Source organism: Drosophila hydei, unplaced genomic scaffold (genome assembly GCF_003285905.1).
Source record: "Drosophila hydei strain 15085-1641.00,03,60 unplaced genomic scaffold, DhydRS2 tig00000063-arrow-pilon, whole genome shotgun sequence".
NCBI classification, from domain to species: Eukaryota; Metazoa; Arthropoda; class Insecta; order Diptera; family Drosophilidae; genus Drosophila; species Drosophila hydei.
This window is the reverse complement of record NW_022045657.1, coordinates 3,532,033-3,560,008: the sequence shown is the minus strand read 5'-3', so window position 1 is coordinate 3,560,008 and position 27,976 is coordinate 3,532,033. Positions and strand designations below refer to the sequence as shown.

Sequence of the window (27,976 nt, the reverse complement as noted above, 5' to 3'; positions counted from 1 at the left end):
CAAACATAATGAACATAATTGTTATAGATTATATGTATATATATATCTGTTTGTATAAAAGTAAAAGCTCTTCATTTTAGCAAACGGATATATAGAAAAAAACTTAAGGCTAAACATTGAACCAATTTATACATCGTTTATATATAGCATCAAAACTTAAACAAATAAATCGCAGTTGCATAAATTTATATATATATAACACATATATATATATCTATATAGTTGTATGTTTAGATAGTTAAATATGTAGGTTATTTTGTTGTGTAGCCTAATTTAGTTTCGCAATTCAAATGTTTTAACAAAATCCAAAAACTTAAGTCGTAAGCAGGTAAAACTGGTAGCTAATTCCTAGACTCGTTTTCTTTGCATTTACCTCTTCAATTCTTGTGTTCGTTTCTTTTCTTCTTATTCTCCTTAAAAACTAAACGAATTTTCGTCGTGTGTTTTGTTTTATGGTTGCCTCTTTCTTTACATTTTGTTTCATATATTTTAATTTTAGTTTTACCCAGGGAATTCTATTTTCTTTCGTTTCAATTTTTTAGCGCTGGCCAAACAAGCTTAACTGTTGCATGCAACGCCAGGCTTCTTAATCACAGTTAAAACTATTTCTCACATTCTCACTTTTTCACTTTCTCGCTTTCTCGCTTCTCTCTACTCCTGTTCGCATTCACATTTTATCACGCAGTCAAGCAGAACATTTTTGAAAATTGTTTGTTTGATTAGTTTGGTATTGTTGTGTGGTTACGTCTGGGTTACATTGCCGGGCTATAGGATACGAATCTAATTGGCGAGAGCTATGGCTACATGCTAGTCAATGCTTAAGGCTAAACTTGATGGGCGGTTCGTTTAAGCTTTGGATATTTGGCCTATGATTTGCGCAGATCCTCGAGCCCGCCATTGGGCATGCCGCCTCGCATATTCTCCAAGACTTTATTCACAAAATCGGTCGAGCCGCCCGCAATACGTATGCCCGCTACAAGAAAAACAATACAATTAATATCTGATTTATATATAAATATGTATATAACCATATTTTGGTTTCCACTTACATGATGCCGTTGCATAAATGCGTTGTATTTGCTGATCCACCTCCTCGGTGGACTCGCCCTGACTCTTTGTGCGATGCTTCAGTGCCAGCGCCTGCTTCAGTTCTGCGATGCCATTGATCAGGCGCTCTGTAACCGGATTTAAGCATTAATATAGTTCAATTACATTCATATTGTATTGCTTCCACTCACTGTGCTCGATTTCCAGGCCATATAGTTTGATTTTGTTGGCCTCGTGCTGGGCTTTCTTCTTCAGCCGGCAGGCACGGGATGCCAACTTGTTCTTCTCCTTGCGCGACTTCGGACGCACATTGAAGGGCAGCTCTGATACGGGCGTCATATCGTTGATGGTACGACTCAGCTTGTCCAGCTCCTTGCCGATGTTGTGCAGCTTGCGCGCATTCGGCGTCAGATCGTTGCCATCGCCCTTGCGTGCCTTGCCGCTGTGCTGTTAAGATAGATACGAATTTGATTAGAATTAGCTGAGAGAATTGGCCAAGATAAGGTTCTATATTTGATTGAAGACCTACCTTATACACCTTTATGCCGCGCACCGAGCAAGTGGGACTGAACACGGGATCCGTGACCTCGTTGAGGAAATGTGGATCCTCTAGCTTGGACTGGAAGACCAGCCGTTTGCCCTTCGGTCCCTTGGCCTGCACATTGTACTGCCAAAAGAAACGTTCCTTGCCCTTGCTGCTGCCCAACTGATTCGGTGTCGATGTGCGTGTTTCATCCTCATCCCCAGAGCCTGAGACAGCAAATGACAAATTGAATTTAAATGCGCTTCAATGATATATTGATCTACTCACCATTATCGCTGCTAAAGTCGTCGTAGTTGTCGCTATTGTCACTGGAGGCATCGTCCTCGTCATCCTGCGAGAAATCGATGCCATCGGGCGATAAAACGCTGCCGGTGCTCAGTGAGGAGAAGCTCTCGGCCTCGGCCAGCGAGCCGGTAGAGAGTAAATGCTGTCGCGGCTCACGCCGCATCCAAATGTGCTCCAAGCCCAAATGCGTCGGCGCCGACGATGATAGGCGCGATAGCTGGGAGCTCTCCACGGAGGAGCCGCCGCCGCCACCGCCACCGCCACCGCCACCGCCACCGCCGTTGCCTCCAGTTGGATAGCCAAAGGATTTGCGAATGTTGCCAGCCGTGGCGGCAGTTGCCGTGATGACCACCTGACCGGGGCTCTGATTGGAGCTGGAGCTAGCATTTCCAGCAGCAGTTGTTGTGCTGTTGCCGCTGGCAGCGCTGCCAAAGCCACTGCTGCTGCCTCCCGGGCTGAGTGCAGCCGTCTGGCTGAGCAGCGAATGGCGGTCGGGCGACGAGGACATGGCCATGCCCTTCTTCGCAAGCTCCTGCATGTTGCGCGACTTAACCAGCTGGTATTGTGAGCGGCTGGCATGCGGCGGCGGAGGTGGCGTCAACGGCGATTGCGATGCTTGGCTGCCCGGCGAGAAGCTCGAGCCCAATTGAGATGGTGGCTTCTGTGGTGTGCTATGGAAGAGCTCAAAGTTATCCGCTTGTTGTTGCGTCTGCGAGAGCAAAGCTTCCAGCTGCGTTTGCTGTTGCTGCTGATGCTGCTGCTGCTGTTGTTGCTGCAGCAGCTCCAGCGGTAAACCATCTTGCGTTTGCGATTGCGGCGATAGCAAAAAGTTCTGTGCCGGCAGCAAATCCTCAATGGTGCTCATCACATCCAGGAAGTCGCCGCCATTCAATTCAGCCAGCTCAGCGGCCTGCATCTCGGCCTTGTCGTTGGGAAAGATATAGTCATCGTCCAGATTAAACGGCTCGTGTTTGGTATGAACGATTGCGCTGCTAATGTCGCTCCACATGGCATTCGAGTTGGGTGTCATCTCGTAGAGCAGCGCATTGCCATGGACCACATCCTGCAGCAGCGACTGCTCCGATGTCAAGTTCAAGCTGAGACACGAGCTCAGATCGGGCGTAAAATAGTTGCTGCTGCCGACGCCGGCGCCGGCAGCGCTGCTGTTGCCACCAGCATTGTGGCCGCCTGAATCGTTGGCACTGCTGCTGTACAAAGTGGTGCTCAATGGCGAGGTGGCGCCCAGGCTAACGTCCTGCAGTAGAGTTGGTGACAGCGAAGCTGCATCCAATGCATCCAAACCAAAATCGGAGAGTTCACCTAGCTGCAGCGGCTGCTGTTGCTGCTGCTGCTGTTGTTGCTGCTGCTGCTGTTGCTGCTGCTGCTGCTGCTGCTGTTGCAATTGTTGCTGCTGCTGCGCCATGCTGGGCAAACTGTGCAAATGATGTTGCTGCTGGCGTGGAGTAGGCGTCAACGTCGGCGTTCCGCTTAGCTGCTGATACGGATGATGATGGTGGCTATGATGATGGCTCTGATTGGGATTGTTGCTGCGCGGTATGCTGATTGCTGTTGTGCTCAGCATTACATTCGATGTGTAGCTGTTGCCGCTGCTGCTCGAAATGGCACTCGAGTTGTTGTTGCTGTTGCTGCTGCTATTGTTGTTGCTGCTGTTGTAGCTGCCGGTCTGTATGCTCAGCGTGGGCGCGGCCAGCGCATATAATTCGTATTTCAACGGATTGCTGCTACTGTTCGAGCCGCTGTCAAAGAATTCCGATGACATGGGATATACCTGATTCTCAGTCATGGCGTCGCTAGTGTAGAGATCAATGCAGTGGGCGAAGCTGGGAAGAACAAGGCGTGGCTGCTCCCACAGAATATACTTTCAAATTATGCCAACAACAATTGTTGTCGTTGTGCGCCTGGCGCCCAGGCGCTGCGCTGCGACTGCGACTGCGCAGTTGCTTTAGAGTTGCTGCAAAAGATATAGAAAAGTTGAGCTGTTAGTTAAAGCCAATTGAATCTCCGATTAAATAAGCATAAATAGTTGTTTATGGCACACAGAATGGCTTAAAGCCAAGACTCAAGGCCTGCCAGTTGCTATGGAAAACATTTAATGTTACAATATCTCGGCTTCATCTGAACTATCTTCTAAGAACTGATATTCGTAACTCTAGAGCGCACTATTTGTTCAACATTTCAACAATATGTAACAATAAATAACATTTTAAGCAGTTATCGATCTTTTTCGATTAACCAAAATATCAATTATTAATTTTAAGAAACTTTCCCATCAAGAAATTCAATGTATTGAAGCATATATTTAAAAAAGAAATACCTATATCAAACTTGGACAAATGAGATTCTATTTCGATTGATAAATATCGATTAAAATATACATGTCTATAAATAAATATAAATATAGCGCACAAACGACGGTTTATTATCCATCCAAATAGATCTAAAACATTTTGTGGACTGATCAATACTGTTAAACTCGCGATAGATCTTGAAAGATAATTTTGATATTATAAGATGAATAATAATCTACTTATAGAATAGCAGATCATAACAACTCTATTATATAGCTTCGATTCGATTCATTTTATTAAACTTAATTGAACTTTATGCTAATTCCTTTTGCAAAGCCAGATGCCAGTGCAGCTTTTATCTAAGCCTGAGCCGGAACTAGACTGTAGAATAATATATACATATATATATTTATATTTATGTATATGTGTGTATACATGAATATATATGCAACTCTTTGTAATATCGTGTTATATGATTGATGGGCACGTTAACGATGCCAGACACCTGGCAAATATATATAGAGAGAGGATAAAGAGAGAAAGAGAGACAGTAAACGGAGGATCTTAAACAAGGAATGAGAACGGAAACAATTTATTTTATTTCCAAATATCGACATTTAAAGATCTATGCTTAGGTAAAAAATAGATATCAAAATACCAATTGTCGATCTTGAAAATGTTTTGCTAGCTTAAATAGTTTTAACTCATTCTAGACTTTTACGATTCTAGTTGCTCTTGTCTTCTTATCTTTCTTTGCTTTACGTATAGGTCCACTCTTCCTCCCCATTGTTTTTCCAAAAATCATTCGCACTTTTGTTTGGCACAACATCAAAACTAAAGAGTTGCAGTCGGCGTGACTGAAAGATACCCTTAGATGATCACTATCGTAAATCATTATCATAATTTTTATGATTATTTTAAATGATCGTTATATGCCAATAATCTGGATCAGCATCGCCTCTATCGCTATTGTCACAATTATAATCATTATTATGAATCTCATTATTATTATGCTATTATTATTGTTATTATTATTATTATTATTATTATTATACTATTATTGTTATTATTACTATTACTATTATTATTTTTACTCTATTATTATTTAAAATAAGATTGTAACTTTCGGAGTTTGTATATAGACCAACTCAGTTAGCTTTTTCCCTGAAAGCCTATATACCCCATATGCAATAGGTGCTGGGTATCCAAATCGATACATAATTTTAAGAAAAACAACAAGACGAACGAGCGTAATACGAAATCAAGTCGAAAGAAACTTAGTAACAAAAATAGGGAACAAAATAAAAATTAAAAAAAAAGAACTATGCCAAAATGGTTTTTGTAGCTTTTTCGATGGATTTGTTGTTGTTGTTAATTTCGTGGTTCGACGGTTTTTGCCTTTCGCCGGGCAGGTGACTCCACAGTTTGTTATTGTTCCTTCTACTTGTTGTTTTTGTTGTAGATTATAAATATTAATTAGTTTGTTTACAAAGAAAACGAAACTTCTGGTTGATTTAAATGGCCATAAATTATGAATGGGAAATTGCATCTAGTATTGGGATTATAAATTTCATCGCTGCGCATTTCTCACAACAACGAAAAGGGTTTCCAAGAACCCTTGACTACCGTATATGCATATATAGGTTATAAATGATAATTATGATAGCTAATATGGGTAACCTTGAGTTTAAATCAAATATCAAAAAGGTTCAGTAATATTAATCATTTTACAGGTAAAAATATACATATATACATACATACTTATATATGTGTGCATTAAGATTACTATTGCTGTAAACAATCATATGAAAGCACACATATATAATCAGCTGATATAGCAAATTACTAATCGTTGAGCGATAGTGTTATCTTTTCGCTAAGTTTACATTGCAAAATTATATCTCAAATTTTTGACTTATTACATGATATCAATACTTCCACAATTTAATCAAAAAATCTATCGATTATGTAATCGATAACTTATTCAATTAAAATAAATTTCAGCTCTATAGTTATTTTCATTCATATGAACAAGCTGACTGCAGCTTAATTTACATTTATATTTATATACATATATCATCTTTATCATATATAGTCGAAATGATATCTACCTCTCTTTTCAATTGAGTGATATCACTGATGCCTTTTGGATCAATAACTCATTTAAAGTTAGCACAACAATTGAATAATTTATTTAGTATTTTGACTAATTAACAGCCAACTATTTGACATATCAGGCATATATATATATACATATATACATTTGTAAGTATGTAAAGAATTCTATAGTCTAAAATACTATGTATAAGAGACCTTGGAATTAATATCACCCGATCGTCGATGCTTATCTGCAGCATATAGTCTGTCGGTTTTGGGCGATAAGTCGACAGTTAAACAGCTGATAGCTGGAATCAATTACAACAGCCCAAACACTAGAGTGGACCGAACATTGCCACCCTATTCGTCAAGGTCATGAGAGAACAAACCAAGCAGCGCACACTCACACACACATACACATAAGCAGACAACGTGTAGCGTCTAAGGCGACACTTAAATGGCAAATAAAACAATTCTACTTTAGCTAAGTGATGCTTGTTTCTCTGGTTTCTTTACATATTATTCCTATTGCTCGAACCCGCCTCTTCAACAATCTTCCTCCCTCCCTCCATCCCCCCTCTTTCGTGTTGTTGCCTTTTAAATTGTTTAATATTCGTCAAAGGTTGCCGAACGCGTCGAAGGCCAAACAATTTTTTTTAATTTCGAATCAAAAGCGCCCTCTATGAGCAAATGTGGTTAGTCAAGAACATACATATGTACATGATGAATACATATATACATTCATACATATGTACTTAAGTATAAATAGGAAACATACGGCAGACGCTTATATACAAAAGCTACGAATGGGAATAGAGAAAACGCAAATAGAATTTATTACAAATTTGCTGCCGAACAACATAACAAAAAATATAAATAAACAAAAAAATAAAACAAATAATACTTATAAATTTAAGTGGAATTGTACAGAAGACAAGCCGAACAACTAGCAAACCTTTGGTGATGGCCCAAGGAGAAAGAACGGAAGAGAGCACAAAAAAAGCTTTAAAACGAAGAGCATGTCTATATAATTATCACGAAGAATATTATAACAAAAGTAACAACGCGCTCATAGAAAAAAGTAATAAACTCAAAATGTTTGCAAAGCTCGACGCGAGGAGGCAGATGAAAACGACAAAAAAAATCTAATGCAGAACATATGATTAAAAAAGGCAGACACGAGCTAGATAGAAGTAGCTTTGATGCCTAAATATAATAAATAAATAGATATGTATGTGTATACAATTGTATGTATGTAAACAAAGCAAAACGGAACGGAACAAAAGACGCGTGGGATGCACGTGAAACGTGCACTGGTTCGCTCTTGGCTGGGAGCAAGGGTTTAAAGTACAAAACTGGCTACAAGGCGTGACCAAAGCAAATAAAGCACAGCAACAATAGCAGCTGCTTATGACGTCATATAAAACAACCAAAACAGAATTATACATTTTAAAATTAAAATTTATAAAAATTTCAGTTTAAATTATAAACACAGCAGACAGACAATTTCATCACTGCGTGAAATAATGTGCAACAATTATAAAAAAGCAGCACGGAGAAAATAGTTAGGGCACCCACGGTATCAACAAATTAACGAGAGCAAAAGAAAGGGCAGAGAGTGGCAGGCGAAACAAAGAGCAAACGAGCCAACACGCTGTGAGAGCACAGTTATTAACCAAACCCAAGGTCAAAACTGTTTATTTTTTATATTTTGTTTTGAATTTATAATTTATCGCTGTGTTGCCTTTGTTTTACACGCTTACATACACACAATCACACATACAGACAACAAAGAGTTGTAAACAAACTAGGCGCTTGTAAAAAGCTTTAGAGAGCGTGGGCCATTTGTGCGAGCCTTCGCTCTCCTTCTCTTTCTTTCTGGCTTGTGTACTCAAAGTTTGTACTGGGAGCAACATATGTTTTCCGACTGTTTGCTTTTGTCGCCATTTTCGTATAAATGTATAAAGTGTGCGTGGCGACTGTGTGTGTATTGTACATGTATGTAGTAAATAATCTAAAGCTTTTTGTCGCTTTGCCTGGCGGTGGACGGGTTTTTTGTGTAAATAAAATATAATTTACAACAACAAAATGCCAGCGCTTAGGAAGCTTTTTACATTTCGCCAGAAAATATAATAGATGCTTGTACACACTCACACATTTATATACATACAAACAAAGTGGTATGTATGCATTTAATGTGAGTGCTGATAATGCATAAAATGAAGATATAAATAAAATATAAGTAGTATAGGTATTCAAGCATCGAATCGCTTTATAGACAAACCAACTGATGTTGTTTTGCGGGGCACAAAAACAAAACAAGAATTAAATCAGAACTCTGGCACGTTGCATAAACGCCGCGACACACATGCTTAACATTATCAGTTACGTTTGTGTTAAAGCGCGCGCATGCTGTCTGACAAAGAAAAAACAATTCACTCGAATGAAAACACTGGCGAATCTATTGGTGCACTCTCGCTCTCTTTTATTGAGGCGCAAACTTGCATTTGTGTCGATTTCGATCGTTGAACGCGCTCGTAACTTCCGTTTTGCATTATCAATGGGTCACTGACTAGTTCTAGTCGCCCCCCTTGACACTCACATTTCCCTCTACCCCTCTGCCTTCAACCATTTAACTGGCAATGTTGATTTGTCAACACAGAACCACAATAATAACAACAGCAGCGTCGCTGTCGTCATCGCTGTCACATGTTCCAAGTGCATGCAACTTTTTTATTTTTATTTATTTATATTTTGTTTGCTTTATCCTCATGCGCACTCGCTCGTGCTTGCTCTCTTTCTATTTTCTTTGTTTAGCATTTTCTGCAAGTCACTCCTGCTAAGTTTTCTTGTTCCTCTCGGCGTTTTGCATTTGTTTTAATTTTAGGCACACGCAATATGGACGACACACACTTCCACACACACGCACGCACACAGCTAAATGAATTGATGTTGAGGTAGCCACAGTTACCGTCAAGTGCAAGCTTCTTCGTCCACCTCACCCACCTTCTCTCTTTCGCTCTCCCTCTCTCATACACTCTCTTTCTCTCACTCTAACAATCTTTGCCTATTTTTAGTCCGAGTTTTTAGGGCGCCAATTTCAGAGCAATAAATAGAAAGTATACATACGGGGGCGTTGTTGTTTTATATAGTTTTCATAATAATATGTCGAGTTATGTATAAAAAACGAGAGGACAGAAAACGCTGCAATTGGCTGTCAATTGATGATATAACAGGCGTCTGTCGCGTGTTACATTTTTATATACACTTTCTAACCTATTACACAAACAACTGACGCAAATTGTAATTTGAGCGGAAGGGGCCGAAGGACGCCAAAATTTGCGTGGAACCAATGGATTTAGCTATCGAAGCATTTGCATTTACTTAGAGGTGGGAATAATTTTCCAAAGTTATAAACACAGTAACGTTTATCGAAATACCAATATGGATTGTACAATCGTTTATCGATTCATTTTGATTTGAACCAAATATTTACAAGTCACAAAAATACTTAAATACTTAAAGCAATTATTGAGAGTAATCTTTATCGTTTATAACTTATCAAACGGACTGCTTAGTTTATATTTTTAAGCCTCTAAACTAAATATTAGTGCAATAGTTAACGGCTCTTAACAGGTTAAAGTAAAGCAAATTAGATTTGAGCATTTCATCGATTGGTTACACATATCTGTGTATCGTCATATTTATAGACATTTAACACATCAATATCCCTCTCTGTCTCGCATTTTGATCTACCTTGCACTTTGCCTGCTGGCATGCCTACCCATGCCAGCTCCATCTCGATGCCTCCACCAATCAATAACAATGCCAGTTCATATATAGAATATAAAAGAAGCAACATATATTATATACATCACAAAAAAAAAATATATATCTATATATCTATTGCTTTATATACATATATATCGATATATAAATTGCTTGCCTGCTGTTTCGCTAATAGATAAATAATTAAAATCAATTTATATTGATTTAGCAACATATTTGTGCACAATGCACAGAAATTAGCACAAATCAGCTGAAATGTTAGGCAAATATTCTCCTATACATCAGTATATATCATATATACGTAGACCCTAAAAGCAAGTTCCGATAACATCAAATAAAAAGACTTTAGAAACCCAAATCGTGACTGGACAGACGACTTTCCATTTAGCTAAACTGCAAATGCATTGAACTACACATATAATATATAGTCTGTGTATATATATATGCATGTAACATGCAATTTCATCGGATACATTGCAGGAACACGTGAGTTTCGTATCAGGAAACGGTTTGCCGGAGAGGCGTCTGGCTTTCGCTCTTATCATCAGCGTGCAGCCGCGTGCCAGTGTCGATCCCAACTACTGCCTCTCAGCTGATAAGCATTTTGAGACTATAGACATTGCCAATTTGTAGGCAGTATACAAGCATTACGAAGAGCTCTTGAATTTTTCAGGAAGCGAAAAGATACTTCACAAGAGCTGCTAGAAACATTATTGAGTATAGTCTAGTCTAGTATGGTATAGTCTACTATAGTATAGTATAGTATAATATACTATATAACCCCGCTATAATAACTCTTATCGATTTCTTGCAGAATAGAAATTAGCTTCAAATAAGCAAATTAAGTTAAGAAGAAATCTTACAAATTAATAAGATATAAATAAATATACGTAATCTGGATACATCATTTGGGTATTACTAATTCTATAGAAAAACTGAATCAAATCTCATCTTCACAGTCGGAATTCCTGTTTATCTTCTCGGAGAAAGGGACTTTTTTAAAGTAATATTAGAAATAGTTGGTCGATAGCATTGACGATAACACCGATTATACCCCATGGATATCTCTTATCGACAGCAAAGGCTAACAGCTGGAAAATGTCAAACGAGATAAGTGACTAATGCTATCAGACATGTTGGGAAAAACGTTTGCGAAAATTATTAAAAACAAACGGAAGTGTCCACTCCACATTTATTTTGGATAACTATTTTTATCAGAAGAACCGTGAAACGAGAACGAAAACAAAAGAAAATGAAAAAAGAAAACGAGTGCAAGAACAAATTCTAGGAATTCTTTCAAAAGGGTTTGTTGCCTTTTAGATGTGGATGAAGTGATGTGTGGATAAAAACAAATAGCAAATAGCAAAAAAAAAGTAACAAATAAAATGAATAACAAATTATGATTCACTAGAACAACAACAGATCTCGAAATTAAAATACTTATATAGATATGGATATATAGTACACTCTGTATATGGTAGATATTTATACTTTTTACGAAATTTCAAAGAAAAGCAAACAAGTTTGCTTAATGGCCGCATCCGCAGAGGCCACAGCCAGAGGGAACATCACCAAGCAGCCAGCAACAAAGAAAGTTGAAGGCCGACAAATCGTTGACCGTATATAGAATATATATAGGAATTATCTACATATATATGACAGTTCGGCTCTTATGTATATACAAATAGGAATGTGTTCAACAAATTCCACGATGAGCACTTTTAAACTATGCACTTAATATGCTCTCAATCGAAACGGAGCGATAAATAGCAATCGAGTAACTGAGAAATGATGCAATAAGTGCGACAAATACAATCAGCATTTTAATCGCCTCGAAACTGGATGCCTATACAAGGGAATAGTCGGGGCAAGTGGGGCAAATGGAACTGGCAAATACAACAAATACAGCTGGGCGACGTACGGAGTTCCTATCGTGACACGAGTGGGCACGAGTTGCATATTCGTATACATATATATATATATATATATATATAAATATAATCTATGTATATAAATATATGCATATAAATTAATAAATATGTTGAAAACTAATTTTATAATAAACAATTCGTAAACATTTAAAACAATTTAATCTTAATACAAGGCTCTTAGAACTGTAGCACATTCTATTCCAAATCTCGTTGAATACTCCTCAATTTCGATCTCATATAGTTTAATCTCATCTCCTATCATTTCATTTGTTTTAAGGCCAACTTTGGTTGATAAGCTCAACGAGCTTTGTGGGGAAGTTTCATACTGAACTTCTCATTTAATAAAGTTGTTTCGAGGATTAATTGTTTCATATCACAGGTAAGGCAGTCAACAGTCAACAGTCAACAGTTTTTAAGCAGCTGATCAACCTGCCAACGCGTTTGTACTTGCGCTAATGTTTATTTGTCTTCTTTTTGGCCGCTTTATCAGTAGAGCCTTATCGTGCGCTCAACTGTTGAGTCACTGATTGATAAAGAGCAGCTGAACAATTACTATACGGTATGCAATGACAGATATTTCAGATATTGCCGTATTCAGCTGTCGCTGTTAAGTCAATTAAGTCAAGCAGCGGCTCAGACAGCTGGATACCCCGTCGTATACGTAATAAACCAGCGCCTAACAAATGAGCCGAGCATGGAGTATATCTAAATGGCTTAAGGTTTGAGGTTTTAGGTTTGAAAGACATACACATACAGACACACACATACAAACTGAGGCTGAAAACCTGCTGAGGGATGGGTTGGGAGGGCGGCAGGGTGAAGAGACAGCGGACTATTGGTATTTGCCCAACATATGGCCGGTTTGTAGGCATTCCAACTCGATATTTGTGTTTCTCAGCAACAGTTTTTTGTGCAGCCTTGAATTTTCGCGCACTGACACTGAACTCTCTGAACGCGTTCAAATTCGAAATTCAAATTGAAATCAATTTCAAATTTAATTTGTTTTTTTTTTTTTTTCTTCTTCTGGTCGCCTACTTTGTAATACCCCTTAAAAGTATATACAAAGTAAGGGTAGTCTGTAAGAAATGTTCAGTATATATATGTTCATAATTAGGATGACGAGCAAAGTGGATACGAACCCAGAAGTCTATCTATTTTAGTTACTATAGTTGCACTATTATATATTTTTAGACATCTGCAATTTCATATTTATAATTCAGAAGAGTTCTTACTCAAGATATATACTAAATTCATTAACACTTACAGGGTATCGTGCAGTCGTACATTCTCGCCACATATATTTAATTTTTGTATTGTTCGACTTTTGATTATATGCACAAATGGGCAAGCAATATAGTATATAGTATTCGAATAATCAAGAGATTTAAGCATATTTTCGATGATTTTACTAAGACTTGTGTATGCGCGCTCCAATAACATTCGAATGGCTGGAAATGTATTATTTCATACAGGAAACGCTCAAGTTTTGAGCTCAACTTTATGGCCTAAGCATAAACAAATGCGAGCTTATTTATGGTTTTATGTGCCTCGCTTTGTTGCAAGGTCTCGCGTTACACGATTTCGATTTCAAATCTCAACTAGAAGAATATTCAGTGTGTGCGAGTGTGTGCGTGTGAGTGTCGTGGGATGAGTTGACATTTTAATTGGTTCAGGCATATAAATAACAAATTTTGACAGTTTCAAGAATTTGAGAACGGAAAAGGGAAAAAATTTTCCAATTACAATATATAAGCTGGAGATATAAAAATCTGGAAGATTTAATTTTTTACGAAATTTTTTAATAATATAATTAATAATGCATATATTGTATATAAAGTCTTAAAGAAATCGTTATTTTGATTTTAGATATCTTTGAATACTTTAGAAATTAGAAAATGATTTTCGTTCTAGATTTGTGCTTTAAGTCTGATTTTATTTATTTCCTGTCAACTTTTTATAAATACTTAATGGACTTTTAAGAACTTCTTTATAGCTGCTCTCTTTGAACTTTCTATTTGGTCTGGCATTCCCATTATGCTCTAAGTCCGTAATAAAAATTAGGCTAAGTCTTTAATTTCTTGGCCAAGTCTGGAAAGTCGTACAAAGCCTATATAATTAACATTTTTTGTGGTCTTTGAATATTTTCTGTAGCATTTATTTCTTCTCTTGTAGATTTAAACACATTTATTTCTTTTTTGGATTATTGGGTCGACGTCTGGCAAACATATCTTAAAATAGACTTCCCACGTAAATGTATATTTCTTTCTTATAATTACTCACTGGAATACCAACCTTGTAATTTAGCAGCGTACAGTTATAAAATGATATACTATGTACATATATACATATATATTTATATATATATATATACATATATATATATATATATATATATATGTAGGTATAAACAATTTTCAGTTGGAGCGCGTTATATGAAACGTATACGATTGTTGTTAACTTCCGTGTTGGATTGATTTTATATTTTTTTAAGACCACGAATCATAAATAAAAATTGATTAAGCAAATTGCTCGCAATGTTTATACAAACATTTTTTTAGCGCATTTGTTTCTTTCATTAATTAATTCATATGCGTGCCCATGCATAGGCGCTTGTTTTTTATATGTAAATTGTGTGTTTCATTGTTGGTGTTGAACACGCTTTTTGTTGTTTAATATATTTTTCTTCTTTTTTATAAATTGGGTCACACATGTGGCGATTAAAACAGAAATATTTTGTATATGTATGTGTATGTGTGTATAATATTTATAAGAGTAGAGCTATGCACACTTTGTATAAATTTTGATAAGTAAAATTATAATATATATTGTATATGTATATACATATATACACTCGCGGCGAAATCTTATCAGCTTGTCGCCAGAAACAAAAACATAAGCTCAATGAATTGTTATATTTAGAAGCAAGTAAGCTATGCTGTGGTTATTATTATTATTCTTTTTATTATCTTTATTAATATTATTATTATTGTAAGACTTGAAGTTTGAGAACAGAAACAGTGAAGCTATTGTCGCTTTATCTTGAACTGTTAGACAACACTGACACTCAATGGCACACGTTGAGACGTTCGATATATATATTTAGCGTAAATTTGTTTAATAATTATGGCAAAAATTTACAACAACTTAAAAGCTCTTGTGGGTGCTTTTGTTTTCGTTGCTGTTGTTGCTGTCAATTTTGCGGCGATTTCGACCGAGCAGCTGAGTGCGTTGCTAACAACTGATCAAAGCTGACAATGAACAGTCGAGAGTAAAGCAAAGCAAAGCAAAGCTCTCTCACAAATGCGCGCGCGCTCCTCTATGCCTGTGCGTGTATGAGTCTTTCGGTTGAGGGGAAAGGGAGCCAGTTGTTAGACAAACGTCGCCGTCGACGCCGACGCTGACGCTAGCGTTAGAATTTTTGTTGTTGAATTCCAGCACTCTTTAAATTTGGCAGTTATATATATACATATATATATTTTTATTTTAAATGTTTGTTGCTGTATTTGTTTATGCAAATGCGCTTAGTGTTGTTGTTCTTCGTGATTGAATGTTGAAACTAGTTCGCGCATTGTCTAAGCGAGTTTGTTTAAATGAATGTCTGGCACCTGATTTAATTTAGTTAAGCTCGTATGGCTAGAACGCGTTTTGTTGCCGTTTTTGAAAGATTTGGTTTAATTGCACGCTAAGTGAATTATGAACACAATTACATCTTGATGAAAAATGCTACATTTTTTTACTTTGATTTTTCACACGCGCCGCATCACGCTCGTTGTTCATTCTATCAGCGTTTCTGACATGTACGAAACGACAATAAATATCATTTTTGTCTCTTTTATTTTGATTATCGCACTCTGCACCGTATTTATATATATATATATATATATGTGTGTGTGTATGTGTATTTTGTGTCGCTACACACACAAATGCACACATTAACTGTGTTGTATTGCGTTCCGTGTCTGCGCTCGTCAAACGTTCTTGACCGATTGATAAAAAGTTTTAAAAGCTCGACGACAAATACACGACAAGCACAGCAAGTAAAAGCTCGCGAGTCGACGATTTTGTTTTGATTGTTCAGCTGTGCGAGCGCAGCAATCGGTAAGGGAGATAGAGAAAAAGAGAGCACGTTTATAAGCGCGCATGTCGCTCACCCACACAATTATAAGCAGCAGAGGAACGTCTCTTCGTCTGTTGCTTCTTTCACTTCCACTTTTCCATTTCAGTTCTTGAATGCCGGTGCTGGGGGCGTGTGACAGTGTAGAGGAGTAAAACAGCGATAGCGACAGCGCAGCTACTTGAGTACAGTCTGTTGCGTTTGTTGTTGTTTTTGGATTTTATATTTGTTGTGTGCCTTTATGCATTTGTTGTTGTCCGTTTTGCTTTAGCTGTTTATGTTTTTTCCCCATTTGATTAATAAATAAATTCATTTACAAAGCTTCCGCTCGCGCTTATTTCCATTCTCTCTTTCTCACTTTTCCTCTCTATGCGCTGCCTCTGCCACTGCCCACCCGTTTTGTTTTTTGACGTCACTTTTGTTGTTTACTTCGGGTTAGGCGGCTTGTTTTTATTTTCTGCGCATTCGCATTGTTATTGCTTCTGTTGTTCTTTTCTTTTCTTTTCGTTTTTTTTGTACAATGCAAATTTTTGTTATGAAATTGTCTGGCGCTTTGATTTGTGTTTTGATTTTAGCAAAAATAAACTAGTTGAGCATTGCGATAACACTATAATATTAAAGACAGTTTTATTTAAAGAAAAAAAGAAAACAAAACAAGAAAACGAGATGCAAACAAAAATTGCGCGCGCTTTAAGAACCGTTGCATGTGCCAGCTATTTGCTGCTGACGTTGCGTTTTTTTTCCTGCCTGTATTCGCTTCTTTATTGGTTTGTTTATAGCAACCAGTAAAAAGCATTAAAATAATAATAAATACAGGAATGCGCGCATTAATAAGGTTTTTCAGTCTTTATTTCACGCAAACATATGCATTTAAATAATTATATTCATATATACACACATACATACATACATATATACATAAGTGTGTGTATTTGTATCAAATATCAGCATTTATTTTTTTTCTGCTCCCTTTTGACACAATTCGTTCATATTAAGTTTTTATAGCATAAAGCTGATGCAATATGTCGTAAACAATGTATAACATAAATTTCGAAATAATTTTTGAACTTATACAATCGGTAATATGTTTAAATATAAACTTATACTTTATAAGACAAATATAGCATAATCTTATACTTTACACGACTTTCTTATTCTGATAAATGTAACCAACTACTATATATATTTTATAAAAAAATTAACATTTCAATTTCCTATTTCATAACCGAATTTCATCAACAATACAAAAGTCCCACGTTCGTTTTTATCAATCATATTCCGATACTGCTTGCTTCGCCGGTGAAACAAAACCTTATTTACAGCCTAAGTCAGCCAACTGAAGCGTTTCAGCTTCAATTGCAATTCACACGAAACACAAATCCAATAATAAAAACATTCTCAAATAATCCTATTCCTCGACGCATGTAACCATTGGGGATTATTAAGAGCTCTTCGCAATTCAATGACAATCCAATTGACGCATGGAAAATTTTTACCCAGAAGCTGCTCCTGCTTCTGTTGCTGCAGAAAATAAATAAAATCACGACCATGTCCTTGAATGGCAAATTGCGACACAGGAAAACAAAAACAGTTCGCGAGTGGAGTAAATAAATGCTCGGGAAACGGACGACAGGACAACAACAACAATCATTGAAGCGCACTTCAGGAACAGTCGTTCCAGTTTATATTTAAGTAGAAATACCAAGGATGCCAGACCACACTCAAACACACGCACACGCATACTAGCACGCACACACCCATTTCAAGGATCTACTATGTGGTAAACGATTGTCAAGGACGTGGGCGCCGGTATCCTTCTGTGAGTATTTACCAAACAGCACCTAAAGCAGACGCCTACGCCGCGACTAACGTTGCGTGGGCGTGGTTGTGTGGGCGTTAGGGCTGACGAGCACCGGTTTATTATTCTCTGCTTCCATTTTCTTCTTCTTCTTGCTGTTTTTATTTCATTTTTTTAGCGACCCACTCTTCCATCCACTCGTCACTTTCACTTTTGCTTCGTGCAGCGTCGTCGTCGCCGTCGTCGGGTTCATGGCAGTCCGAAGCGTCGGGACCTTGAGAAGTTAGTGGGCGTTGCCAGAGTTGCCACCCCGTCGACGCCGACACTAAAAGTCCGCCTTGCAGCCCAGCTACTTGTGTATTCTTTATGCTACCGCGGGCGCGTTCTTTTTAATTAAATGCAAAGCATTTGACAAGCCACAGCATAAATATGTTTTAATTAACAAAAAGCTATCACATTTAGAGGTCTGGCAACTCCAGTTGGACATGCAACGACTGAGCAGCGTACGTGTGTGGGTGGCTGATTAGTTTGAAGAAGTTGTTCAAACCCATCAAACAAATCTTGATAACTCAGTTAATATACGGAGTCTTTAAGTGCAATGATCAAGGATGTGGAAGTTGTATTTTTGAAATGTTTTCATGAAAATGTAATATTTGAGGATGCACAAAGAAATAGAAAAAATACAAAGAAAGAATGCACAAAAAAGTGTATAAAATCTCTTCTTTGTTCATTCAAGTAGTAGAGCACTTTGTACAATCTAAAAAGAAACTTATCCAATTATATATTTTGTCTAATAGGAATAGGATTTCCATCGCCTTGTGGTAAATAAAGGATATTAGAATTGTCGGCGTGGGCTGCTTTAAATTGTCCAACTTGTTTTTGTTATGAATGTGCAGAAGCACAACAAAAAATCCGACCGACCTCTCGCAAAGCTATCAAGGACATGGGGCGAAAGCGTGTGGGCGTTACGCTTAACACTGGCGGATTTGGAACAGAGCGTGGGTTTCATTATGCGAGCGCATGTCAGAAAAAGTGAGAAACCGCCACATAGATAGAGAGAGACGGAAAGAGAGAGAGAGAGGGGAAAGAGGGAGAGAGCACGTACGGCTGTCCAGAGCTTGTTTAAGGATTGCAAATGAAATTCTGCGTCGTAATTTTCAACATGGCAGCAAAATAACAAAAAAAAAACAAGAATTTCCACAACAACCCCCAATGTGGGGGCTCAACAGCAGCCGGCAAATGTGTATATACTTATATAGTATTATAGACATATTCGTATGTATCGATAGGGTCTATACTATAGAACGCCTGGTTGGTTGGTTGTTGTGACGCGTATCGATTTGTTTATGTTTATTAAATGAAAATTTGCAACAACAAAGCGGAAAACAAGAAGCGAACAGTAGGGCGTAGGGGTTGGCACTGCTTGTGGGTGGACTGCTTAAGAGGGTGCGAAGCAACAGTGAAAGTGTTCACACCCAAGACGTAAAAGAGGAAATCAAATCGGTTAAGTTCCTGTGAAAATTTTGTTAAAGCTGGATAATATTGACAAGCATCTTACAGGAAAGTTTAAAATATAAAAACGCTCGACTCGGATTTTTGAGCACGCTGCATTATTAAAATTAAAATACAATTTCGCTAAGACTGGATAACATTACAAAGAAGCTTATAGACAAGTTCAAAAAATGAAAACACTCGACTGGAAATTTTGAGAAGCGCAAAGAAAGGCTCGCAGCATTGTTATGAATAAGGAAGTGCTAGTTCAGATTTAAAAGCTGTTAGACCAGTGTGAGATCAAAGTCCGCGCCTGATAAAAAATGTTGATATTTACATTAGACAAACTAAAATAAAAGCGAATAAACGATACTGAAATAATTTCAAATAGAATATTTGATTGGCTTTCAACTGGTAAAGGTTTTCTTTGACAAACTGACATGCATTTAGCATGTGATTGAAGCCATTCAGCGGTTTCCATAAATAAACAATATTTTCGACTATATTATTAATATTTTTTTAATTTTGCCTATTTTGCTTTTTGTGCTGATTCGTGCGCTTAACGTTCATTGGCCCCTTTCGAGCAGCGCACAAATTATATATCGCCGATAAAAAAATAACAGAAAACAACACAATAACAATTTGAGCGACTAAGCATTTTACTATATAGTATAGCCGTATAGGCCAAAACGTAGAGCCACTGACATTTCCACAGTGCTTAAGTCAAGTTCAGGGCCAATTGAAGCTAGACAGTTTTTTGCTCTCTTTGTTTTTATTTTTGTTTTGGGTTCAGTTGCTTTATCGAGTTGCTATACGACCATTAGCTGGGACAGTTATATATTAGATGTACTATCGCTACAGTACGTCACAACATACAATTTTAGCTGCTACATAAAGTCCAATTTGAATCATTCAAGGAAATTTCATTATAAACGAAAATGTGGGTGTTTCTTTTTGGCAATGGATTCGAATTTAGCTGTGGCATAGTTATAATTATCGAGAACAGCTAATATGTGGGGAAATTTTATTAGTATCATGCTGTTGAGAAGCGCAAAGAGAGGTGCTTGAGTCTCTAACGTTATTTCATCTATTTCTACTTCTCTATATACAATTCAATTTATTATCTAATTTCTTTCTGTATTTGATTTATAGTACATTGATATTCTAAAAAGTTATTTGTGGTTTTATTCAATTCAAATTGTTTTGCAGATAAGCATACGCTCAGATAAGACGCTCAAAATAAAAAAAACACCTATCAACAATTCAAGTAGTATTAAGAAATCACAACAAAAATCTTAGAATTATTTTTTTATTATAATCTTTAGGCTTTCTTATATGATAAGCACTCACCTTCTTCAGTAGCCAGCTACGACAAAAATCATTTTCAAGTAATTTCTTAAGAAGAGCACGTAACTGCATATAAGAAGAAGAAAAGTGAACAACAAAGAGGTATATAATATATGAAATTTACAAGTGAAATATGTAAAATATAGAATTAAATATTAGAGACTCTGGAAACAGCAAATAAGAAACATATTCATTTTCGTATACCCGCACTGAAAGCGTTTTGAAAGGGGTATATAAGACTTGATGAAGTGAAAGAATTAAAGATGCTAAATACTCTGCATGGGATTGAAAATTAACAATTAATATAAATTAACAATTAATAAAAACACTTTATAATTAAAATTGAATAGTAATTTAATATTCAATTTTGAATTGTCTCCAAAAGTATTAACATTTTTTGTAAGCATATGGAAAATAAATTTACTTGACAGAATTGAAGAATATCTAGGTATCAATTAAAATGGATTTCTAATATATATTTATATATATATATATATATATATATATATATATATATATATATATATAAATATATAAATATATATATATATATATATATATATATATATATATATATATATGATAAATAAAAACGATGCCAAGTTGATTATATATCAATTATTAAATTCTTAATAGATGGTGCGGGTATATGAGAGTCGTCTCCTGGTTCTTAGCGAGCGTAATGGCAATATAATCTACGTATATATGCATTCAATTGCGATATGTGTACTGAAAAACTTGTGTGGGTCTCGGTTCATTGATTGCAGACGACTTGCCGACTTGCCGACTTTAGTAGCAGCGGCCGTCGTCTATATGTTTTCTATATGTTTGACAATGCGGAAGTTTTTGCAATACAACAAATCCAAGGCGAGGCACAAAGAGCAACTGCATGTTCACATAAAAGATATAAAATGCATCTGTCACTGTGTGTCTGCACTTGCAACAAAGCACAGAGGAGCGCGGTCTATATCTATGCACATATATAGACTATATAGACAAGTTCATGAGCTGGCAAGTAATTAATGTGCAGCACTTTAGCTCTTAAGTTCTAGAGATCAAGGAATTACACGCTTTAACTTACCCGAAGAGAAATATAACAAAACAAACGAAGCGAAAGGATGAGTCAAGCGAGTGAGTTAAGATCTGCAGATTTATAAGACGCACGAAATAACTATCTAAAGGATTTAACAAGCAACAATTAAAGGATTAAAGAGCGAAACCCGGAATACGGAATACGAATTACGAAATATACGCGACGCGAACCGGGAGTAGACACAACCGACCTGTCCGAACTGCACTCGATAACTGTGTCAGTGTGTACCGATGGAATGCCCAAAAACCCAAATAGAGAGAGAGGGAGAGACACACAGAATTAGAGAGAGAGAGAGAGAGAGAGAGAGGGACACTGGATGCGACTCTCCTGTTGGATTTGTTGGCGGTGGCGTGGCAGATTGGAACACACATCCACCACCACAGCCAAAGCAATAGCAGCAGCACCACCACCGCCAGCTAGCGGAGAGCAGAAGAAAACTTGTATATATGTATATATAAGTGTGTGTGTGTGTATACAGGCATATCCTGGAAAAAGACGCGATGATAATAGAAGAAAACTTGACAGATTCTGGCTAAGAAAGCGAAGTTTTAATGCTCTTAAAAACAGTTGAACAAGACTATCTATATAATATATATATTTATATATTATTATTTATATATATTATTTATATAAGTAATACAAGTCTGCTATCAACAGATTAAGATCCTCTATTTGTAATCTAAGAAGATTTTCATATGAGCAACAGTAAATTTTCAAAGAATAATAACATATTTTTATGATATATAACTATATGTATATACTATCTGTCTTAAGTCTATATTCTCCATATCAAAGTAACATAATGGAAATACCTTTCGTTTAGTCAGGGTATGTCAACAAAGGGAAAATCTCGAAGCACAGAAACTAACCCCAAAAAGGCTGTTGAATGCTTGCCTTCTAGTATTCTTCAATGGCAACGCCAAATCTTTTGGGCCTTTTTATACACGTTCACAAAGTAAGGAGGGTATATTGACTAGCAATTTTGGATATATATCTCAAAGATCATCAAATAAAAAGATAAATCTTTCACAGTTTTAGAGACTGAATCTGCTAACTTTGCAATTGGTGAGTCGAATGAAAATGGAGCCAAAAGAAAAAAATACTTTACTTAAATTTTTAGCTGCCTTCGACTTGAGAACGGGTATTCTGAAGTCAATAGCACCCGAATACAGCGTTTTTGATTGTTTCTTCTGTTTTGAGTCGATTTAACCAAAGTGTTTCGCCAGCAAACGTCGCGGGGTGGAAAGCACCGGCGGATGAAGTTCCCGGCGTAAAGTTCACTGAGTGTGAGCGAGTGAGTAATCGCGTGTGCTTGACAACAGGACTCCTTTTTTATAACTGCAGCATTTATTACTCACGTTTACTCGAGAAGACCACACCAAAAGTACAGTAAAACTTGCCATTTCTGTTAGTGCTTTGCTTCGCGGTCGAGCGAAGATGACAGCGACTTGAGGGTTATTTCGAAGCGGGAGTAAGACGTGGCCCTGGATGGGTAACAGATAAGACCATCAGCTAGTAATCTGCTTGCTGGATTATAGCTATGTCTTTATGAACTATTTGCTATGCTTTTCAGACATTCCAAAGCTGCTTTAACGGATCAGTTTTTATATGTGAACATTTCTAATCCATCTGAAAACTATTCTTAACTAAACGTTTCCTTCGGACATAGCTAGTTTTTCGTATTCATGGTGGAATATTGCTCATATATTGATTATTGATTGGCTTCTATTAGTGTATTACTATATTTTATTCATAGTATTACAGAAGCTCTACTATATACATATTTATCTAAGAGCCTAACTTTAATATTAAATTAAAGACATTAGATTACAGATTACAATTCTAATAATGTCTTACATAATCAATATTGAGTCATAAGTGGCTAGGAAGACTTCTCAATTCACATATCACATGACTGGACATTAAATTGGATTCCTGGAAATGAATGAAGCATCTTCGTGCTAGCTTTCTAACCCTCGCTGACTACTTAACTGTGCGTGTCCGTGTGTGAGCTGGAGGACAATAGGTCTGTAGCGCTTAAGTCTTAGTGAGCAGGAGTTGTGCGAACAATAGTTAACAAGACAACCCGTTGCCCCAGATAGATACGAGCAAGGCATCTTTTGGGAACTGGGATTATTGTTATGATTGTACCTCGAATGCTTTATGCCAATTCGAGTTCGAATTCCAGTTTGGGCGAACAATAGCGCTTCACATATAAAAACATTAACTTTTGTCCCACTGTCAGCGACACGGAGCGGCAGAAGGAAACCCAAATCGAGCTAAGGAGGATCTCCCAAGTTTCCGACACAATGGCAAAGACAATCAAAAGTTGAGTCAACCCTATTTCGGCTTAAGTTTTATGTTACTTTTATGTTTTTCCAATTTTTCACGTTCAAGCGATTTTCGAAAATATGTGCACAGGATTTAGGTGCGCTTTTCCCTAAAAACTCGCGTCCGTAAGACTCCCTCCCTGAGCAATTCATTTCAATAGAAATGTAAATAGCAAATTTTCATAATAATTGAAATGGATTTGCCGGAAGGAAAACCCCTAAGGGTGGCTCACAGACCAACCCAGACGAGAATTGGATGCGGCAAGTCTACAGTCGAGAGTTCCTTAAGTCATTTGCCTCCATGCTCAAGCGTTGCAAACGACGTCGATGATTTATAAACTGTTTTCAATTGAATTGAAAGAGGGTTTTCAATCGATTTTACGGTGCATACATAATGTCGATTAAAAGAAATAAACACAGCCAACAATTCGTAACCCTCTCATTGTCAAAGAGCCAAGGAAAATCGAAGAGTTTCGAAATTTCATTTACACATTTGACTCGAGCCAAAGCTTTATAAGTGTAAGGGATAATATTAGTTAATAGAAATAATTCCCAAGCGTCTATAATCTGAGTGGTTCATTGAACTTATGGTCAACTAGTTAAAACTTAGATAATGAGCTGAACTATCTAAAAATTTATATACTTTCAAATAGGTAGAAAACGTATCATCGAGGCCAGTTCTTTTGTCCCTAGTCATTCTTCTTGTCCAACATCAACAAGGCATAAGCAGATTCATAAATAAAACTAGTTTAAAGCTAAAAATTGATTCCATGAAACTTATCTACAAATCAGGGACTCGAGCAATTAATAAATATTATTTTATAAAGTTAATAATGAATGAAATAATAAAACTGTAAGAAGTTAACTAGTTCCAGTTGAGCTTCATTATGTTTATCTAAGTTATGCGATTTACAATTCTAGCAATGAAACTAGTTCCAGCTGAACTTTAATTTATAGTTAATAAGCTAATTTAAATTTAAAAATCATAAGCTTCCGCCACAACATAACTCAAGTTTCTTAAAATTCAGCGGAATTTAAAACTAGTTCCAGCTGAACTTTAACCAATTTGAACTTTAACACTGCTTAACTTTCCTGGCCGTCTTATCTGGGAACCACTTGAACTCAGCTCAGCGAACATCTATCAAAATCTCTAACAAGACTGCAATTACATTGAAGATAAATGAAGCAAAAAGAAAGTTTTTTCATATATATATATATATACGTTTTTGATCAATTACTACCCAAAAATTAACATTAATTTGCAGTGTCAGTGGCTGGCGGCATTTTGAACCTTACACTTCCTGCCCCCAGGCAACCGGTTCCAGCTGGATCCTTTTGTTTGCAGGATCTTTTGTTTTCGTCCAGTTACATGCCTTGAGTTTTGCACGTGTGCACAAATTAGCAGAACTGGTTCCAAAAAGAAAAATAGAGGAATACCTTGTGTTTTTCTTCAATTAGAAAAGGAACCACATGAAAGTAGTTTGGCACCAGGGGCGCTTTTACCTAATGCCATTGTTCCCAGCCAGATGGGCAGCCAATGGAAATTAGGAAAATTCTATTGTTTTCCAAATGTTAGCTAAGCCTAGCAGGGAGTATTCCATAACTAAGTTAAGCTGTACAGATGGAGCCTTATTTATAGATAAAAATATGCTTTATTTATAAGCTAAAATTTAAAATTATTATAACAAATACAGACTTTATGGCAAAGTAAACCAAAGCTTATTGAAATAACTGGAAGATTTCTCTTACGTAACTTCACATCCAATTGAATTCCCTCACGATCAACCCCTCGTATGCGTCATTTGGAAGCACGTGGTAAGTGAAACGAAAATTCCATTCAAAAAACTTCATGGCACAAAAGACGTTTGAATAACTTGCTGTACTTGTAGGTATGTAAAGGAATTAAAAAACGCTTTAAAAAATAACCCAGACCGTATTGAATGAAAGCCCGACAGCATATTTACACTCATTGCCAAAAGCAAATCAACCCCTCAAGGCAAACAGTCATGTAAGGGCTGCATGTGGCACAGCGGGAGATGCGTGTAAATTTCTAAGCCATTACAATGTCACTGGGTCCTTGGAAGCACCCTAAAAACGTGCAGGCAAGAAGACATTGAAGTCGAAGGACAAGGGTTGTGGTTCAGGTTGAGCTTCCCTCTGAGGGGAGGCAAGGGTGCACAAGTAAGCTAACCATAACATGAATGAGTAAATCACAATTACACCACACACACAAACTCTTACACACTTGGATGCTGGGGGATGATTGGGCCTGCGTTGTGGAGGTAGCAACAGCACAGAGCTTTTTAGATCAGAGCTTTCGCAATATGGCGATCATAAGACACAACAAATAGCTGAACAGTTAAAAGCTCTATCTAAGGATAGAAAATATTATTGAAAACAGCAAATAGATGCGACACGTTTTATTTATCCCCATTATTTGAATAGAGAATATCTTCGGGGATTTCATCACTAGATAAGATGCCTGCTTATAAGATACAACAGTAAGAAACAACAAAAACTTGGCAAATACACGGACAAATCTCTTCTGAAAGATAAGAATATTTAAAGATTTTTTATACATGCATAATGTATTTATCATTTCTTAAATATGTAAATATTATGATTTATAATACATGCTTAAGAACCTCTAGTTGTGTCTTAACTAAGCCTACAGGCAAACAGCTATAATAATTAAGGTTTAATTAATTTTAATTAATCTCAATATGTAATCGAAAATTTAAGTAAAGTGGAGTCAAGTAAGAAAAACTTCTTCATACGGTTTTTGTCTTGTTTAGCTGGAGCCCTGAAGCTTTTTCTCTTTGTTAAGCAGACATCACAGAGCAATGACTAAAGTGTGGCGGATATGTCGCTCAGAGAGTTAATGCTCGTAAATTCACTCTCTTTACTGCACAAGGCGAAGATCAAGAATATGCAAATAGGTTTAACAAAATGTGCATCTCTCTCACACAATAAGTTGTGGGAGGGTGGGCCCAGTGCCATGAATGAATGCCATGTGCGGAAGTGTGTCAATCAGAGGGCAAGGCAGAGTAAAAGAGAGAGAGAGAGCGAGAGAAAGAGAGAGATAGCACACATACATGCATGTATAAGTGTGGCATGCAGCATGCAAGCTACACACCGTTTGGCACACATTTTGCAGCTGGCAAAGTTTTCGCGCCAATTTGGGCGACCATAAAAATGTGTAGCAAGCAAGTACGCAACAACAAATCGCAATAAACAGCAGCTAGAGCAACAACAAATAACAGGTTTACAACGGCTGACTGACCCACTGGTTGCCATGGTGAAGGTTGCAATTGAAGCAGCAGAAGCCAACACACACACACACACACAACAACAACATCACTAACAACAACAAATAACACAATGCAACCAGTCGCTCGTGTAAAAAAAATGCAAGCAACAACACGTTTTCCGAGCTGTGTTTTTCTTTTGTGCTTTGCTTTAGTTTTTCGTTTTATGGCAAGCGTTTTATGCTAATTAGTGGGGGCGGGGCACACAACCAGACGTCCACAGTCTTGTTTTGACACCAAATTACGTTACGCTTTGTTCTTTGTACCAAACACAAAGCATTTTAGATATCTAATATATGTATACAATAATATACGTACAGACACTTTATTTATTATGCTAATAAACAGAGTGCTTACCCAGCTGACGTTTGGACAATTCTTGCACTTTTGCATGAAATACACACAAATCTATAGCCAATTATAGTTTTCGTTTTGCTTTTCCAAGAATTTTTAGGGCAATCACAGTGAAGCACGCAGGTGTAGCTGAAGACTA

The 27,976-nt window shown here is 37.0% G+C and overlaps 1 protein-coding gene across 3 annotated transcripts; it reads right to left on the bottom strand.

The window, feature by feature from the left end:
* Positions 1-373: 373 nt before the first annotated feature.
* Positions 374-27,976, bottom strand: LOC111593330 (protein CREBRF homolog). 3 transcript variants are annotated; one of them, XM_023306041.2, is made up of 6 exons: positions 27,841-27,976; positions 1,859-3,848; positions 1,577-1,797; positions 1,239-1,494; positions 1,050-1,175; positions 374-973 (listed from the first exon to the last, which is right to left on the bottom strand). In XM_023306041.2, the coding sequence occupies exons 2-6, from the start codon at positions 3,678-3,680 to the stop codon at positions 867-869; spliced, it is 2,532 nt and encodes an 843-aa protein (XP_023161809.2). In that variant the 5' UTR covers positions 3,681-3,848; positions 27,841-27,976; the 3' UTR covers positions 374-866. The 3 variants fall into 3 exon arrangements, with proteins under 3 accessions (XP_023161809.2, XP_030078714.1, XP_023161808.2); XM_030222854.1 differs by lacking the exon at positions 27,841-27,976 and adding an exon at positions 20,756-20,819; XM_023306040.2 differs by lacking the exon at positions 27,841-27,976 and adding an exon at positions 14,295-14,374.

Excerpts from the sequence above, each read along its gene's own strand:
- LOC111593330 (XM_023306041.2), bottom strand. The coding sequence starts at position 3,680 with ATGACTGAGAATCAGGTATATCCCATGTCATCGGAATTCTTTGACAGC. Across the intron at positions 1,495-1,576 it reads GCGGCATAAAGGTGTATAAG|CACAGCGGCAAGGCACGCAA; the intron begins GTAGGTCTTCAA and ends CTATCTTAACAG. Across the intron at positions 974-1,049 it reads CATTTATGCAACGGCATCAT|CGGGCATACGTATTGCGGGC; the intron begins GTAAGTGGAAAC and ends TTTTTCTTGTAG.